This window comes from Carassius carassius, chromosome 36 (assembly GCF_963082965.1).
Source record: "Carassius carassius chromosome 36, fCarCar2.1, whole genome shotgun sequence".
In the NCBI taxonomy this organism is placed as follows: domain Eukaryota; kingdom Metazoa; phylum Chordata; class Actinopteri; order Cypriniformes; family Cyprinidae; genus Carassius; species Carassius carassius.
The window spans coordinates 28,920,869-28,940,634 of NC_081790.1; the positions used below are offsets into that span (position 1 = coordinate 28,920,869).

The 19,766-nt window shown below is 37.3% G+C and overlaps 2 protein-coding genes across 2 annotated transcripts in view; both read left to right on the plus strand.

Annotated features, from left to right (window-relative positions):
* The first annotated feature begins 1,382 nt into the window (after positions 1–1,382).
* Positions 1,383–2,423, plus strand: LOC132116819 (cytokine-like protein 1). Its single transcript, XM_059525683.1, has 4 exons — positions 1,383–1,567; positions 1,648–1,692; positions 1,909–2,055; positions 2,213–2,423. The coding sequence occupies exons 1-4, from the start codon at positions 1,412–1,414 to the stop codon at positions 2,270–2,272; spliced, it is 408 nt and encodes a 135-aa protein (XP_059381666.1). The 5' UTR covers positions 1,383–1,411; the 3' UTR covers positions 2,273–2,423.
* A 220-nt stretch (positions 2,424–2,643) lies between these two features.
* LOC132117546 (serine/threonine-protein kinase 10-like) overlaps positions 2,644–19,766 on the plus strand; it is a 43,720-nt gene continuing 26,597 nt past the window's right edge. Inside the window, exons 1-2 of the mRNA XM_059526900.1 lie at positions 2,644–3,070; positions 14,573–14,737. Of these exons, the coding sequence (XP_059382883.1) occupies positions 2,912–3,070; positions 14,573–14,737 (324 nt within the window). The 5' untranslated portion in view covers positions 2,644–2,911. The remainder of the gene's footprint in view (positions 3,071–14,572; positions 14,738–19,766) is intronic.

Genomic DNA, 19,766 nt, shown 5'->3' on the forward strand with positions numbered 1-19,766 from the left:
CCTTCTCATTCAAAGAGTTTTCTTTATTTACATGACTATGAAAATTGTAGATTCACACTGAAGGCATCAAAACTATGAATTAACACATGTGGAATTATATATGGAATTATATACATAACAAAAAAGTGTGAAACAACTGAAAATATGTCATATTGTAGGTTCTTCAAAGTAGCCACCTTTAGCTTTGATTACTGCTTTGCTCACTCTTGGCATTCTCTTGATGAGCTTCAAGAGGTAGTCACCTGAAATGGTCTTCCAACAGTCTTGAAGGAGTTCCCCGAGAGATGCTTAGCACTTGTTGGCCCTTTTGCCTTCAGTCTGCGGTCCAGCTCACCCCTAAACCATCTCGATTGGGTTCAGGTCCGGTGACTGTGGAGGCCAGGTCATCTGGCGCAGCACCCCATCACTCTCCTTCTTGCTCAAATAGCCCTTGATGCCTTCAGTGTGACTCTACAATGTTCATAGTCATGAAAATAAAGAAAACTCTTTGAATGAGAAGGTGTCTCCAAACTTTTGGTCTGTACTGTATATATATTTATATTAGCATAAATGCTTGTCAGCACATCCAGAAGTGTCAATCATGAAAAATAAAAAAAAAAATAAAAAAAATAAAAAAAATAGATTAATAAAATTACATATAAATTCTACTGAAACAAACCCCTCTAAAGTATCTATAATTACATTTAACATTAATTTCATTTTTTAAGTATGCTAAGTGTATTTCTTTTTCACAACAGCAGGTTTTGTGTTTTCAGTGACTGATTGAATTTGATTAAAAAAGATTCTTTCTTTCTTTCTTTCTTTCTTTCTTTCTTTCTTTCTTTCTTTCTTTCTTTCTTTCTTTCTTTCTTTCCCAAACCAGTATTCTGTTGGATTAGTGTTTCTGCAATTATGGAGACTTTTGGATTCATTAGGATATTAAGTAAAGATCATGTTCATGAAGATATTTTGTAAGTTAACTTCATTTTTGATTAGTAATATGCATCACTAAGAACTTCTTTTGAACAACTATAAAGATGATTTTCTCAATATTTAGATTTTTTTGCTCCCTCAGATTCCAGATTTTCAAATAGTTGCATCTCAGACAAATATTGTCCTCCGAACAAACCACACATCAATGGAAAGATGATTTATTCAGCTTTCAGGTGATGTATAAATCTCAGTTTCTAAAAGTTGACACTTAAGACTGGTTTTGTGCTCCAAGGTCACATATGATAAAATGATGCAGGTTTTTTTTTTTCTTTGCATGTTGTGCATATTCAGGAAAACGCTTGGCTCAGAAGAATGTGATGTGAATTCCAGTGTAACTGATTGACACTGTAAATCATGTGGTTTTCTGTAATGAGCACAAGATGTCTGAGTGCACAGTGGTGTATAAATGCAGCAGTGCTCTTCACAGACAGCAGACAGCATGCTCGCTCTCACACTGCTTCTGCTGCTTGGGCTGACGGTGACGGGGCTCAGGGCTCAGCCGTACCCCATCCCACCCACCTGTTACTCCAAAGTGCTGGCCATGGGGATGGAGATCACCCAGAGAGCGGCCCAGATCAAAACTGACCACGACACTGTAAGTCCAGCACACTGAGCTGAGGTGAGCCCAACAACTAAACACTGATGTCATCTACTGTGATGTGCTTTATGTTACAGTACAGATGCACAGCGCACCTGCCCAACCTCCACATCGACGTTCACGTGAGTAGCTACCTGTCACTCATGCACTCAGCGTTTAAGACACAGAGCTTGCATACAGTGGAAAATAATGTTGACATTCAAATTTTAGCCAAAAAGGTAATGCATACTTTTGGGAACAGTTATACGTTTATCTTGCACTGTAGCATTGATTTAATGACAGTTGTGCTAAAAGAGATGTTAATTGCCTGGGATTTTCATTTCTATTTCCTGTGACAGAACGCTTGTGTGATGCCCACTATGATCTCGTATCTGTCTCTGCTGGATGATCTGAGAGAACGGAGATGTGCGTACACCACGAAAGTGAAGAATCTAAGGGATACTATCAGACAACTCTATATCTTCATGTCACAGAAATGTCACGGGGTAGGTCCAGTGTTTTATTCGCATGTAATTGTATTTTTTATTTTTTAATGTTATTTATATTTATTGTCTGCCTGTCAGTGCCCAGTTTAAACTCTTGCTTGTGTGTGCTTTAACTGGGTGCCTGTTTCATCAAAAAGGGGCTGTTTGTCTGTTTCAGGACTTGGTTTTTACTCGTGATAACTGTGGAGCATTGCACCACAGAGGATGGAGAGGCTGAGATCACTTCAGACATCACTGGACTGAGTTTAGATCATAAAGAACCCATTACACCTGTTCAACATAATGCATTTTTTTTTTTACTATGTGTAATATTGATGTGTTTTCTGTTCTCTAATAAATAGCCACATATTATTACCACTAGGTGGGGGTTGTGTTCATCGGTCTTTTTTATTTATTTATTTTTACATTTTAACTTTTTCTGTGCGTCTCGACTAGATTAATAAAATATTTTTAAATACAACAATTAATATTAATTAAAATTCACTAAGATGGTTTGTTATGATCGCTTTAGGCTTATTTAGTTATGACGCGTGTGTAGGCTTTAAAAACTACAAATCCCAGTCGTGTTGCGTGCAGTGGGCGTGGCTTCGCGTCTCTCGCAGCAGTGAGTGAACAGGTGAACATGAGAGTGCTTCAGTCGCCTCTGACAGTGGACGCATGCTCATGGATGGAGGGGAACACGTCTGTCACAGTTTGATGTGATTTTATTTCTTTAAATGATGAAGGTGTTTACTTCCGTGGAGTGTTGGACAGTTTTCAGCTCGCACGCTTTTTTCAGTTTTTTAAGTGAACTATTTATTTGACTACATAATCTGTGTTTTTAGTAGCCTATTTGTGCCTGCCTCTATTATTTAAAATGGCTTTTGCAAAATTCAGCAAGATCCTCCGACTCCCTACGATTGAAGTGAAGAAGAAAACCAAACAGTATGAGCACGTTCATCGGGACGTAAATCCAAACGACATTTGGGAAATTATCGGTGAATTGGGCGATGGCGCTTTCGGGAAAGTTTATAAGGTGAGTTCTGATCTTAATAAACCTGTTGGGACAGGCAGCGAAACGAAACCACTTCTACCGTGGCAAAGGATTAGATCATTAATATTCATTTTCATTCATGTTGACGTTTCAGTTTAAATTAATGAACGTAATTAATATTCATAAGCCAAGCCTCTACAAGATTCGCTGCCGCTTACCAGCAGCGGTCTTCCAGCCAATCAGTGAGGCCCGTTTGGTGAACGTCATTTGCGTAATTAATATTCATATATCAAGCCTTGAGCGTAGTGGGGTTTTAAAAAGTTTTAGGAATTGGCTACCTCTTTAGTTAAGACAGTTAGGATTCATAACAAAAACATATAATATTTACAAATACAATGAACTGTATTCTTTCTGTCGCGCACTTTTTAATCTAAAACGCGCGTACAACTCAAAACGTATTATTATTATTATTATTTTCTGTTTTAGAACTCCTTTTACATGTATAAAAAAAGTGTATATATTTAAGTTTTATATATATATATATACATATACATATACATATACATATATATATATATATATATATATATATATATATATATATATATGTATAAATCATCTACTGTTTAAATAAACTAGGATTGGTAACAGTAGTTAATGGCACTGAGATATCCCGACAGGTCACATGCGTTCGGCCCGGGGCCCTCAGGGGCCACTCAGAGTCACTGTAGGAAGATGCTGGAATGTGCTGTAGTTTCGGTAGGCGGAGAGGAACCCAGCTGTAGGAAATGCTGAATCTGCCTTTTTGTCCCCAACAGGGTGTTGTGAACTATGGGGCGTTTTAAATTGGCTGTGACATCCTGGGTGACTGGGGTTAAATACTGTACAACCTCAGAAGTGCAGTAATACTGTAATGGGTCAACTCTCATGAAAACATGCCCTGGGCATTTCTTCCTCCAAAATGAAAAATAGAAAAATAAATGCATAAAAAAACTATTTTTGAGACAGTAAAGTTTGTAAATATTTAATTTTATCACGCAACTCTGAGCATTCTCATTATTATAATCAGCACATTCTTCTTTGGACTTTTTGAAATTCTCTGAAATATTAAGCAACTCTCATTTATCTCTCTAGTTTATTTTTACGCTTTAAAGTTTTTTATTTTTTATTTTTTATGCACAAACTAAATACATTTGCACAAACACTTTTAAAATTTAAATAAAAATGTAATTCTGAAAACGTAATATTTACTGATTTAAACAATTTGCTGTCTTATTGACACTCGCATACATACACTTTTTAATAGTGCAGAAAACAAATGATCATTGAGCAGACTCCTCTACAGAAAGGACATATGTCAGAGTGATTGTGTAATGAGAACAGAACACAAGTTTGTCCTTTAGAAACTCCAGAACTTGTTAAAAATGAAAATGCTCAGACAAGCGCAGTATCTTGGCGCTGATCATCTGTGTAAGTGTCACAACACACAAGCTTTCTCTGACTGTTAGCTAGGTAAAGATTAATCACGATCAGGATCTCAAAGTGCAGATCAGATCATCGCCTTGTACTGTTGATCTTTTGCCTGGACATGTTGATACACGTGGCTCAATGAAACAACATCCTGGGATTTAGTTTTTACACATATTTGAAGTTCTGACCGTGTGTAATACTTCCTCATTACTCTAATAAAAGAGCAAACCAAATGACAGTGCATTAAAAAAAAGGAATAATCATAATTCATAACCACTCATTTGATCAAAATAGTGTTTAAAGATGAACACGTTAAACCAGAAATATTGGTGTTTCTCATCTCTCGCTCATAGTTTTGATTAGAAAATGTGCTACATGCAGTGTAGCTTCAAATACAACCGGAGATCAAATTAGATCCAAATTCTGCATATTCTTGTTCTACCTGTTTATTGAAGCATGTTTTACCATAAACAAAAAGTTAATATCGGGTAACTCCCATTTCAGACACAATACGACTAGATATTTAGTTTTTATTTGTGACCATGGAGCACATCAGTCATAAGAGTCATTCCTTTAAAATTGAGATTTATACATCATCTCAAAGATGAATGAATCATCTCTCCATTGATGTGTGGTTTGTTAGGATCAAACAATATTTGTCTGAGATGCAACTATTTGAAAATCTGGAATCTGAGGGAGCAAAATAATCTAAATATTGAGAAAATCATCTTTAAAGTTGTTCAAATGAAGTTCTTAGCAATGCATGTAAAGTTTTTTATATATTTACGTTAGGAAATTTACAAAATATCTTCATGGAACATGATTTTTGGCATAAAATAAAAATTTCTATTTTTGACCCATAGGCAAGTCATACAGTGCAGAAATGAAACCAGTCAAATTTCTGCACTTAAAAACCTAAGGCATAGTTTATTATTAACTATTTGCATCTATTTGAGTTTATGCAAACAATCATATTCAGATTGCTTATAATCTGTTCTGTGTGGAAAATAATGAACCTTATTCAAGCATGAATATGGCTAAAATATCTCTGTCTTTGCAACAAACAATATTCATTTAGTTTATGGGATAGATGAAAAATGTATAAACCTATTTTAAACCCATTCAGTTTATTACTACTATAACAGAAATGTAACATATTTCTTTGCAGTTTAACAGACACATATTAAACTGTGTAATCGATACATAAATCATTTCTGCTGAACTGCAACAAAGTAACTGAATTGAATTCAGTCAAATCATGGCCCACACCATTTATTAAGGAATTCCAATATTGGCAAATATTTCCACCCCAATAATATCAGTATGTTTCATTCTCGTGGAGCTGGTTCAGTTCAGTAGGCTTGTCTCTCTGATGGTATTTAGTCCTCTTGTTAGTTAATGCTGGGTAACTCTTTGATTGTTAATTATTGATGGAGAACACATGAAAGCACATGGCTGTAGTGTGTGATGACGATCATGTAGCGCTGCTGAAGTTCACGATCACGTGAGCTCAACTTATCATCAGCGTTCAGTGCTGCTGGCTTCAGAACGATAAGAGCGTGGGTGGAGATGAACATGTCCTGCATATCAGATAAACTTCATCATCATCCAGTGTAAGGATCTGGTTTAGGCCTCATTGTTTCAGTCCATCATTATTTGAAGCTTTGCAATCGCCACCCAGTTCATCAAAACCATTTAAACCACTGACTGAACTTTAAGACGACGAGATAATCAAGTATTTATATTTGTCATGCTGTTCTTGACAAACCGTTTCGTTTGGTCATTCTGTTTTATCAAAGTGGCCCTATTCATCCTCATAAACTCATGTTAATGACAATGAGTCCAAGGCTTAACTTTGGTTTAAAGTTAATGTTGTTTGATGCACAGGGTTACTAACTAACTTAATAACTTAAACCCATCCAACAGTATTTCTTTACTTGATTTAAAGCTTTTTTTATGCTATATAACTTGTTTAACACATTCTCTGTAACACTCTTTTTTAGGAGTCTGTTTTACAAGAGTTAATATTTCAGTCTTTGTACTTAAATATTTCATGTTGGACTCAATTACTAGCCATTTCTTTGTAATTATTTGTGACATTAGTAGCAATTACTGAGTGAAAATATACATCTAACGTCATGTAGTAACCTCAACATATTGATTTGGTTCACCATTATTTTTGTCAATTGATGTTATCTTTATGTAAAGTTTTGCAAAATGAAGTGGAGTTATATGTTTTGCTGTCATCATTCATAAAGCCACACATGGATCCATTATTATGAGTGTTGCCATAACAAAACATAGTTTCCGAGAATAGCTCAGAATAGAAACTCTTTATAATTATGGTAATTCTGATGCAATCTGATGACTAGTTGACTTGTGTAAGCCCTAACTGCTAATAAAACTGGCTTTTGAAATAATGAAATGGAAAACATCCAATAAAAGTAACATTACCTGCTGAAAGATAGCGGTTTTCCTGAAGGTGTGCTCTTACCAGATGTAAACAGAGGTGTATTCTTTTTATGGATGTGATGAAATAGCCATTACACTGGGTTGAAAGTACACTATCCTGCTGTAATTGAGGGTTTAAGATGACTCTGCAGGATCTTTAGCTTGAGTGAAAAGCTTTGACTTCTGCTCGATCCCCTTGAGCAGGAGCTGTTATCCTCTCGGTGGAAATGTATGTGGATTTCAGGCTTTATTTATGGCTCTATGAGGCTAGGAGTGTTTCTGATACACGTCAGCTGTACTGTACAAACCCTAGTCATCTGTTTGTCCAACCAATGAAAGACGATCAGAGGACAACTATAAAACTTATGTATATCTCCATTCTTTACTACAGTCGTGGCCAAAAGTTTTGAGAATTACATAAATATTGGAAATTGGAAAAGTTGCTGCTTAAGTTTTTATAATAGCAATTTGCATATACTCCAGAATGTTATGAAGAGTGATCAGATGAATTGCATAGTCCTTCTTTGCCATGAAAATCAACTTAATCCCAAAAAAACCTTTCCACTGCATTTCATTGCTGTCATTAAAGGACCTGCTGAGATCATTTCAGTAATCGTCTTGTTAACTCAGGTGAGAATGTTGACGAGCACAAGGCTGGAGATCATTATGTCAGGCTGATTGGGTTAGAATGGCAGACTTGACATGTTAAAAGGAGGGTGATGCTTGAAATCATTGTTCTTCCATTGTTAACCATGGTGACCTGCAAAGAAACGCGTGCAGACATCATTGCGTTGCATAAAAATGGCTTCACAGGCAAGGATATTGTGGCTACTAAGATTGCACCTAAATCAACAATTTATAGGATCATCAAGAACTTCAAGGAAAGAGGTTCAATTCTTGTAAAGAAGGCTTCAGGGCATCCAAGAAAGTCCAGCAAGCGCCAGGATGGTCTCCTAAAGAGGATTGAGCTGCGGGATCGGAGTGCCACCAGTGCAGAGCTTGCTCAGGAATGGCAGCAGGCAGGTGTGAGCGCATCTGCACGCACAGTGAGGCCAAGACTTTTGGAAGATGGCCTGGTGTCAAGAAGGGCAGCAAAGAAGCCACTTCTCTCCAAAAAAAACATCAGGGACAGATTGATCTTCTGCAGAAAGTATAGTGAATGGACTGCTGAGGACTGGGGCAAAGTCATATTCTCAGATGAAGCCCCTTTCCGATTTTTTGGGGCATCTGGAAAAAGGCTTGTCCGGAGAAGAAAAGGTGAGCGCTACCATCGGTCCTGTGTCATGCCAACAGTAAAGCATCCTGACACCATTCATGTGTGGGGTTGCTTCTCATCCAAGGGAGTGGGCTCACTCACAATTCTGCCCAAAAACACAGCCATGAATAAAGAATGGTACCAAAACACCCTCCAACAGCAACTTCTTCCAACAATCCAACAACAGTTTGGTGAAGAACAATGCATTTTCCAGCACGATGGAGCACCGTGCCATAAGGCAAAAGTGATAACTAAGTGGCTCGGGGACCAGAATGTTGAAATTTTGGGTCCATGGCCTTGGAACTCCCCAGATCTTAATCCCATTGAGAACTTGTGGTCAATCCTCAAGAGGCGGGTGGACAAACAAAAACCCACTAATTCTGACAAACTCCAAGAAGTGATTATGAAAGAATGGGTTGCTATCAGTCAGGATTTGGCCCAGAAGTTGATTGAGAGCATGCCCAGTCCAATTGCAGAGGTCCTGAAAAAGAAGAGCCAACACTGCAAATACTGACTCTTTGCATAAATGTCATGTAATTGTCGATAAAAGCCTTTGAAACGTATGAAGTGCTTGTAATTATATTTCAGTACATCACAGAAACAACTGAAACAAAGATCTAAAAGCAGTTTAGCAGCAAACTTTTTGAAAACTAATATTTATGTAATTCTCAAAACCTTTGGCCACGACTGTATATCATTTTTTTTTTTAAATCCTCTACAAATGGCATTATGGATCTTAATATTGCCTGTATTCATTTTTAGGCCATGTGTTTTCAGTCACAGAGTGTGTGAAAAAATTATAATTAAATGAAATGTCTGTGTTTTGCTGATACTTTGCATGGTTTAGGTCTTCCTTGTATAAATCAATACGACTGTCCGGGAAATCCATGTCTTAATGAGTGATTCATTGAATTGAATGAATTAATTTAGAAATGAAGTATTTATGAATGGATCATTGACTCATTGACTCCAATGATTTGTTTAAAAGTAGATCATTCATTGCATTGTTGCTCTGAGATGCCCAGATGTTCTGCTACAGGAACCTTTTTCATTAGCCACAAAGAAAAAAATAACAGACAGTGTTGTTTCTAAAATGTAACTCACTCAACCTTAGTTTTTTCTTGTCGAATTGTATAAAATCAGTGCAACATTTGCGATTGCGCTCACATGCTGATATTCAGGAAAACACCACTTTTGCTTGTATGTCATTTAGGGCTGGGATAAACGTTTATTTTCTAAACGATTAATCTAGCGATTATTTTTTCGATGCATCGATTAATCTAACGATTAATTTTTCCAGGCCGATTCGATTTCGATTATCTCCCCATTAATTGACTACTAACAATTTATACATGTTGATTTACATATCTGGATGAAAAAAACATGAATTCCTTAACATTGCAATATATGTTTATTGCTCTTAAAATTACAAAATAAAAGACTGACTAAGAATGCATTACTTTGCACTTGTATAGAGATAGCATTCAATAAAACCTTGAAGCCTTGAAAACACATAGCTTACTGAAACAAGCTTACTGAACACATAGGGCCTAGCTTACTGAAAAAAGTTCTTCTTTCAGATGAAAATAACAACAACTTGATGTCTAGCATTCAATAAAAAAGGTCACCCAAAATACTTGATTAGAGCAATTGAAAGAATACAGTAACCAATGTAAACTTTAGGGCTTTAAGCTAATACAGAGAGTGCTTTTCCAAAAAAAAAAATTAACAGTGGGAGCCAGCAGCCTGTCATGGAGAAAAATAAAATCTCCGAATGCACCATGTGAAACTTTGGCGTTCCGCCATTTTTCTATCGTGCCTAATGATTTTGGTTAATATGCACGAGGGAGAGAGAGAAAGAGAGAGAGAGAGAGCGGGCGAGAGAAAAGGACAGCGCTCGTGTAGTTTGAAGACTGTGAGTGCGCGAGCGCGCGTGAAACTTGGGTGTTTCGCCCTTTTTCTATCGTGTTTAATGATTTTGATTAATATGCACGAGGGAGAGAGAGAGCAAGAAGCGCTCGTGTTGTTTGAAGACTGCGCACGTGCAGCCGGGGCTCTCTCTCGTACGCACCCTGTCAGGCGCAGCAGTCATTCTATTCTACATCACTCAACAATCAAATGAGGCTTTGACAGCCGCCAAAAAAAAGATCAATGCAGATAACATAAGGTAAACGTTTTGCAAACGTTTTTTAGAGAAATAAAAACAGGTCGACTAATCGATGCGCATATTTTGCATCGACGTATTTTTTGCGTCAACGTCATCGATGACCTCGACGCGTTGTCCCAGCCCTAATGTCATTACTAAACTATATCTTGTAAATATAAAAAACTACATACAGAGATATTTTTTTGCTTTCATAACTAGTGTTATAGAAACATTCAAACTTAATTCTAATAGAATTCTAAACTGGATCACTGTTACACCACAATAAAGGATGCATATCACTCTGTTCCACGAGCAGCTTTGGGACGTTCTGATCACTGTCTGGTTCATCTTATACCGACCTACAAGCAGAAACTTAAATCTGCTAAACCTGTAGTAAAGACTGTGAAGAGATGGACCAGCGAAACAGAGCAGGATTTACAATCTTGTTTTGACATCACAGACTGGAGCGTTTTTGAAGCTGCTACCACCGATCTGGACGAACTCACAGAGACTGTAACATCCTATATTAGTTTCTGTGAGGATATATGCATTCCTACCAGGACTTATTTAACATTCAACAATGATAAGCCATGGTTTACAGTAAAACTCAGACACCTTCGTCAGGCCAAAGAGGATGCCTACAGAAATGGGGACAGGGTCTTGTACAATCAGGCCAGGAACACACTGAACAAAGAGATTAGAGCGGCTAAAAAGACCTATGCTAAAAAGTTGGAAGACCAGTTTACTTCCAACGACTCTACTTCAGTTTGGAGAGGACTGAGAGCCATCACAAACTACAAGACACCATCCCCTTGCACTGAGGCTAATCAACGACTTGCTAACGACCTGAATGAGTTTTATTGTAGATTTGAAACCCCCAACACCCACTCTGACCATCTCCCTACACAACCATTAACACCTCCTGCAATCCCCCTCTCCATACCTCCTGCTCTTCAAATCTGTGAAGATGATGTGCGCCAGGTCTTCAAGAAAAACAAAAGAAGAAAAGCACCAGGCCCAGATGGCGTTACACCAGCCTGTCTGAAAATCTGTGCTGACCAGCTGGCCCCCATCTTTTCACAGATCTTCAACAGATCTCTGGAGTTGTGTGAAGTGCCTTCCTGCTTCAAACGCTCCACCATAATCCCCATTCCAAAGAAACCCAAGATAACAGGACTTAACGACTACAGACCTGTGGCTCTAACGTCTGTCGTCATGAAGTCGTTTGAAAAACTGGTTCTGGCTTATCTGAAGGACATCACTGGACCCTTACTGGACCCCCTGCAGTTTGCGTACCGAGCAAACAGGTCCGTGGATGATGCAATCAACATGGCATTGCACTTCATCCTGCAACATCTGGACAAAACAGGGACTTATGTGAGGATCCTGTTTGTGGACTTTAGTTCGGCTTTCAACACCATCATCCCAACAACCCTCCAGACCAAACTGACCCAGCTCTCTGTTCCTAGCTCTATCTGTCAGTGGATCACCAGCTTTCTGACAGATAGGCAACAGTTAGTGAGACTGGGGAAATTCATGTCAAACAGCTGCTCCACCAACACTGGTGCCCCTCAGGGATGTGTTCTCTCCCCTCTGCTCTTCTCCCTGTACACCAACGACTGCACCTCTAAAGACCCCTCTGTCAAGCTCCTGAAGTTTGCAGACGACACTACAGTCATCGGCCTCATCCAGGACGGTGACGAGTCTGCTTACAGACAGGAGGTTGAGCAGCTGGCTGTCTGGTGCAGTCTTAACAACCTGGAGCTGAACACGCTCAAAACAGTGGAGATGACTGTGGACTTTAGGAGAAACCCCCCTGCACTTTCCCCACTCACCATCATGAACAGCACTGTGGCTGCAGTGGAGTCATTCAGATTCCTGGGAACCACCATCTCTCAGGACCTGAAGTGGGACAATCACATTGGCTCCATTGTGAAAAAAGCCCAACAAAGGTTGTACTTCCTTCGCCAGCTGAGGAAGTTTAACCTGCCACAGGAGCTGCTGAAACAGTTCTACTCAGCCGTCATTGAGTCAGTCCTGTGTACTTCAATTACTGTCTGGTTTGGTTCAGCTACAAAATCAGATATCAGAAGACTACAGAGAACTGTTCGGACTGCTGAAAGGATTATTGGTGCTCCCCTGCCCACCCTCCAAGAACTGTACACATCCAGAGTGAGGAAAAGGACTCAGAAAATCACTCTGGATCCCTCACATCCAAGTCACCCCATCTTTGAACTTTTGCCATCTGGCCGGCGCCTCAGAGCCGCAAATACAAGAACAGCAAGGCACAAGAATAGTTTCTTCCCCCAGGCAATCTACCTCATGAACAGTTAAATGTTTCCCACTTAAACTTATGCTTATGCAAAAATGTGCAATATCCTTATATTTATTTGTTACCCCTCCATCCTAGAACATTCCTGCATCTCACTCGATCCTATTCCATTATCATTTATAGCACAATTGTTTATACACTTATTTATTTGCCAATTTGTAATTCTCCCGTAATTTTTTTTTTTTTTTTTTTTTTTTTTTTTTTTTTTTTTTTTTTTTTTTTTTTCTGTGTGTTGTTGTGTGTCTGTTTACTGGAAGCTTATGTCACTAAAACAAATTCCTTGTATGCGCAAGCATACTTGGCAATAAAGCTCTTTCTGATTCTGATTCTGATTCTGATAGGTTTCATCAGGCAGTCAATGCTTAAGGACATACTCCATAATGTCAGCTCACACATTGTTAATTAATTATCACACACCTCTAAATCATGAAAAGGAAGACGTAAGCTTATAAGAAGGATCTGTGCAGAGGTCTTCTGATCTACTTCTTAGTCAGAGGGTGTGTGGAGTGTCTTTTCCGTTGTTTCATTGAAAGGAGGTTAAGACAGAAGTTAGTTAGTTCAAGCATCACATCAGCGTGTGACAAAGTACAACCCCGCCGCGTGACCACAGACACCCAAGCAACTGCTAGCAATGCCAAATACCACTGACAATACACTAACATTGTTTTTTAATAGTTTCCCCCTATTTTGTATTAAACTAAATTAGCAATCTCGACCTGTTCTACTTTCATTCTCTTCTGTGTTAAATTTTCTCACAGTTAAACGTACACAAGTCTTACTGTCTGTTAGTTGTGCCAAATCAAGTCTGCTGAAAAAAAGCGGAAGTCTTGTTTTTTGAGTGGTTTGGCAACACGGTTTCCTCTAAAAACATCTAACCACAATGACCGACTTCACCTCGATTAATGCTGCATACTAACAACATGTTTCTCAAATCTCACACGTGAAGACTATTTCTGTTTGACTGTACAGTATACATTTATTTGGAAATGCATGAAACAATTCTGAAAAAGTTTGATTGCTCCTCAGTATTTGAAAAATTTAATCAAAAGGTCTTTAGGTCTTTGGTGTGACAAAAATGCATTAAATAAATAAAGGTAATTGGATTTTTATGACAACAAGGTTTGTTCACAGTTTAAAATGTTACTCCTCAAAATTAATTGCAGTCTAGTTAACTAAGTCTTTAACTAAGTCTCTAAGTATTTAATTTTTGTATTAATATATAAAATAATACATACATATAGTAAAAAAATACCTTGTGACATGTTTTAAAAATAATGAATAAAATTAATAAGATTATAGATGTGTGCACCCACACACACTTTTATTCAAGAAAGTAAAAAAAAATATATATGTTATAATTTGATTACTTTTTACTTGCTGGTTACATCTCTTTTTTAGGAATCCTTAAAATGAAACATGGTGTAAAAGTTTTTTAGAAACATTAAACCAGGATAAAATAGAAGAATACAGAAAAAAATAATTTAAAACATTGAATCTTATAAAAGTACAACTTAAGAACTTAACACATTTTAAAGTAGATTATTATTATTATTATTATTATTATTATTATTATTATTATTATTAGATGCATTATTAACACTCTTACTTGCATTGATTCATTGATGCATTTAAAAAAAAAATCATCGTCATCATCTTGCATCAAAAAATATAATGTCTTATTTTTTGCCAAATTCTTTCCATTCAAACACCCACCATACCTTTAGCGTGTGCAATAAAACAACAGTAATAGCCATTATTTAACTCCAATAGAGAACTAAAGGCCTGGTGAAAGAACCGCACCGAAGGGATGAGAATGAAACCGGAATATCAGCATGAGATCATGTGTATAACACCGACTTTGTTTTAATGCGAAGCTGCTTTGTTTTTCAGGCCCAGAATAAAGAAACCAGTGCACTAGCTGCAGCCAAAGTCATTGAAACCAAAAGTGAAGAGGAGCTGGAGGACTACATGGTGGAGATCGACATCTTAGCATCCTGCGACCATCAGTACATCGTCAAACTGCTCGATGCCTTCTTCTACGACAACAAACTGTCGGTAAGATGTTAAACGAAAAAAAAATTAGCTTTCTTGAGCACTACAAGGTGTGACATAGTTTCTGAATTACTCAGCGAGCTTTAATTAATCATGTTTGGAGACGTAATACACACAGCCTCATCTGATCATTCAGTGATAACTCAACCTCTGAAAGATATACATAAATGAAGAAGAAAGCCAAAATATTAAATGTCATGGAGGAATATTTACGGAGTTCTTCATATGGGGGTTAAATTACTTTATATCATCATTTTTACACAGAGATTGATAGGTTTATTATTAAAATCTAAAAGGATATTAAGATATATTTTATCTGACTTACAGACATGCAAACTTAAAACTTTTACCATTGGCATTAATAACCTGCAGTTAGCTTCTGTCCAATGTATGTAAAAGCTTTTAAAAAAAAAGAGTTTATTTGTGAAGATTGTCGTGTTGAACAAAATGTTTAACAATCGTAATCTATTGTTGGTCACAGAACTTATTTTCCACAGGCATCCGAAAGCCAATGTTAAATCCTATTAGGTAACTTCCAGGTTGGTCTACAAAATACGTCATAACTGCAATGCTCTGTTGATTTATACATTGCTTTTAAACTGGAAATGTTTGATAGATTAGTAATTGAAAAGTTTATAATTAGCAGTGACGCTTGTCAAATTAGCATTTTTTCATACTATAGTAAGAGGTGTGTTCTGTTGTCATCAGTAGACGCCCGTCATCGCAATCCTTCACAGTCAGAGACGAACATATCTGGGTGTGGACGAGGCGTCTGGTCGTAAAATCTCTCTCTCTTGATGAACTGCATTCAGATGGGAATGTTTGTGGGGTTTTGTTTTGTGAAAGGAAATAGCTGCTCACTTGTTGTCAAACATAACGAGCACTTGTTCTTTTTAACTGGAGTGTGTCATGTTGACTTCACTGTATCTGGTGATGCAGATGCTCATACCTCAAGCATTTGATTGAACTACATACTGAACTGTTATGTATGTGTAATGTTTGATTTGATTTGAACTGGCAGACCTTTTTGGCAAAATGTTGTTAACTTTTACTTTGTATTTATTTTGATCTATTAAATTAAAATTAAATTTTTGCATTTAGCAGACGCTTTTATCCAAAGCGACTTACAGTGCATTCACGCTATCAATTTTTACCTATCATGTGTTCCCGGGGAATCGAACCCCCAACCTTGCGCTTGATAAAATCGTTTAATGCACAGCTAGCTGTGGATTGCCCTTACATACATATATGTAAAAAAAAAAAGCATCACCTACAGGTATAACTTATTTTTTTTACCGCCTGAAGAGTGTAGGGGTCAGCAGCCGTGTAAACAAGTAGCAGGTGTGTGAAGATTTCTGGCCTCATGCCTCAGGCCTCGTATCGTCGCGTGTCATGGGATCTTCTGAACTCTTGTAAGCTGTCACTCCTAAGAGCCAATTAAACAGCCGGATGAAGGACTGCTGTATCTCCTCCATCTGTGCACTCACCGCCAGCATAATCTTCTCTAATCCTCTTTTATCGCCATCACACACTGTCTGCTTCAGTTCTGTGTGCCTCAACATTATCAGTAATGAATGTTGAGTCTAGTATCTCAGCAAAGGTCAACAATAGGATGTTTTTGCTGATTAGTATACTATTTGAAAACATAACGTCCCGTGAAGAACATTATATGGCTATAATCTGAACTTCAGTCAATGTTAATCAAGGTTTTTACCCCTGCTAAAAAAACAAAACAATGGACACCATTACAAAGTCTAATGGTTTTACTGGTTATAATGGGACTTGTATTGGTTTTAATGGAAACTGTAATGGCCCTTTGGGTCTGGTAATTGGTCACCTTCTATTGGTGGCTTGTGTCCTAAAACACACTACAGAAAACCAATTTTAATGGTTAAAAGAGGATAGTTTGTAATGTTTGTAGTGGAAACCATTACAATTTTCTGTGATGGTTCTACTGTTATTGATAGCAGAGACAACAAAGAAGTGTAATAGTGTTGAACACATAAATAATTATTTACTTCATGCTGTTTCACATGCTATTAAATAGTAGGCAGGTGGCTGTAAAGGTTCCATTCCAGGTTAACATGCTACATCTAAATCTTTTATTTTAAAGCATCTAGGAAAATCCATGATCATTATCGTAGCTCATCTCTCTACAGGCTCTTGGATAAAGTCCTTGAGCCATCTGTTGCATCTAAATGTAAACGTGGAGCTCTGTGCCAGTGAGGGGAAAGTGATAATCATCATAATTAATTATTTAGCAGGTTGAATAAAGTTCAGGGCACATGTCCGGAACCAGTGGAGTTAGACAGTCTTTATTGACTCTGACAGCTGTTAACAGTGTTGAGGAATTGTCTCATTAAACCCTCAGTCGTTTCTGTTTGTTTAACCTCTTGTTGCGTTTGTCTGAGATGTGTGTGTAAGCACTTAAGGAATCTCACCTGCGTGTGTGTGTGTGTGTGTGTGTTTGCTCAACCTCTCACAATTTGACTTTGTTAATGTTGTCTGACCTGTTATTCTGCCCTTCTGTGCCTGTGGGCATCGGTGTCATTTGAAAGATTCCACACATTTCAGAAAGCAAACTAATGATGTAGATGGTTTATCCAGTTTGTAGTAATTCAGGTGATACTGAAATTAAATTTTTCTTTCTATTATATTATATCCATCCATCCATCCATCCGTCCAGAGTCCAGATTGAATATCTAAATTTAAATTGATTTTGAAATGTTAAAGTGGAAAAAAAAACATTATACCCCATATGGCACAAAGTATACTATTAGAGATATTTTGTAGTATATTCCAAAATAGACGAAAATGGTTAATATGCATTGTTAATATAGATTTTAAAATATGGCTACATTATAATATGTTAAAGAGGTTTTATATTAGTCTTACATCTCCTTATATATGGTTGGGACTTTTTAAATATATTTTCAATTTAAATATATTTATGTTGTCCAAAATGAATTTCACAGTTTGAAATGTATTTTATTTATTGCTTTGCCTCTTGAAGTACATTTTGCATTTAAAGGTTTAAAAAAACTTTATTTTCAGTTTGAAAAATATATTTAACTAAGCCATGCTGTTTAACACATAATTTGTAATTTATCCCAATTACACAGTATTTTTTTTTACCTATATAGTAATAAAAGCAACACATTGGAGTACACATTGTTTTTTCCCTTTTTCATGCTTATTTGCCATTGACCCACAGATCATTAAATCTTTTAGTTCTGTGATCACTGTATTTTCTGTAATATCTTCAGGATCTTGTCATAATAGCTCTTGAAAAGCTCTTCTTGTAAATTCTCTCTGCAAACACAGTCATGTGTGTATTGTTTGAAAAACACCTGGATTATCTGTCAGGCCATTGACTGATTGGACAATGTTGACAATAATGAATATGCTGAAAGGGAGTCTTTTCTGTAGTACACAGTAGATGTGGCTTTATTTGCTGTCATTCAGCATTCATTCATCTATCCACCCATTTTACAAACAGCTTGTCCTTTGTAGGGTAACGGGAATGCTGGATACTAACCAACAGTCTTTGGCTATAGGAAACACCCTGTATGGATCATACAGCAGTTATTTAATAGTATGATCATGACACAGGCAAACTTGTTCAGTGACGTCAGCCTTATAAAATGTTGTTGTTTAGGGTGAGTACAGATCCATGTTTCTAAGGCAAGCATTAAAAATGTATTGTTGGGTTTGAATCCTGAGCCAGGTCCCAGTCCATATCTAGAGTAGAGCTGAAACAACGAATCGATTTAATCGATAAAAATCGATTATTAAAATAGTTGTCAACTAATTTAGTCATCGATTCGTTGCTAAATAACTTTTATTTGCCGTAAGCGGCTCATTTCGTGCATATTTCAAATCTGCGGTGACCAAAGTGTGGCAGTAATGAGCCACCGGAGGTTTTACTCAGCCAGTACAGCAGGAGAAGTAGCGAATAGCCAATAGCTGGCCTCGTTTTATGTCACGTGCTTCCCGAACAGCGTCTCTGCAGTATTTAGCGGGATGTGGGAGACTGGGAGTACTTTACTTTGAGCCTTCAAAACAGAAGAGTAACCTGTAAACTCTGCACTACTGAACTGTTTAAGGGGACGTTCACATATCGCGTCTTTTGCGCGCTCAAGTTCGTTATTTCCAACACCGCACCGCGTCGAGTTAAAAACATCTGAACTTTTCAGAATGCTGCAAGCGCATCACGGGTCATGTGACAAGAACTAACCAATCAGCTTCATCCTTTCCCGTAACAACGTTAAAAGCTCAGTCAAGATGAAAGGAACAGCTGATCATAGTTGTATATGGATTTCCATTTTGAAATAAATTTAGTAGCAGAGCTACTGCAAGCGATTTTTGAGCTGCAAATCCATTTATCCTTTGCTGAAATTTCTGCGTCTTCAAGGAGAGAGCACGTCATGGTTGCTTATCAAAGGCAGACGCCTCAGGGCTTCTGCACGAGCGCTTTGGAAAGAAGGAGAAAGCGGCGCGCCTAGCATTTTCCACGCGTTTTTAGGCACGATATGTGAACGGCCCCTAAGACTTTTATTTGTGCAGATTCTCCAGTACAATGTTGTTTGCAAATGTTTAGTCGTAAAAGCTGATAACATTGCTTTTTAACAGTTAACATTTAAAGCTTTACAAACATGTTCTGTGATCAGTTTGTCGTTTACCAGTTCAAAATTCAGTCGTGCAGCCTAATTATGACTGAATGAGAGAGGTAAATGTTTAAAGATATTTGAAATGCACTTTTTTTCCTAAGTATTCACTCCTCTTTTTCACACAGCAGGTTTTTTTGTGTGTGACTGTCCAATTTTTTTTTCTGGACAACCTTTCTGATGGATTTTACTTTAAATTGTGAGTTCCATTCAGGTTTCATGCCACTGGCACTTTATTCGAAGGATTGTTTACAATTTCACAGCATAAGCTATAAAGGTGTTTCCCAGTAAATAATACAATACAATACACTGCAATTTTATTCTGTTTTATCCTTATTCTTCGTGAAAATATGTTCTGAAAGATT

What these genes read in the sequence shown, in the direction of transcription:
- LOC132116819 (XM_059525683.1), top strand. Translation starts at nt 1,412, where the DNA reads ATGCTCGCTCTCACACTGCTTCTGCTGCTTGGGCTGACGGTGACGGGG. An exon ending in TCAAAACTGACCACGACACT is followed by an intron (nt 1,568 to 1,647) that starts GTAAGTCCAGCA and finishes TTTATGTTACAG; the next exon opens with TACAGATGCACAGCGCACCT. An exon ending in TGTCACAGAAATGTCACGGG is followed by an intron (nt 2,056 to 2,212) that starts GTAGGTCCAGTG and finishes TGTCTGTTTCAG; the next exon opens with GACTTGGTTTTTACTCGTGA.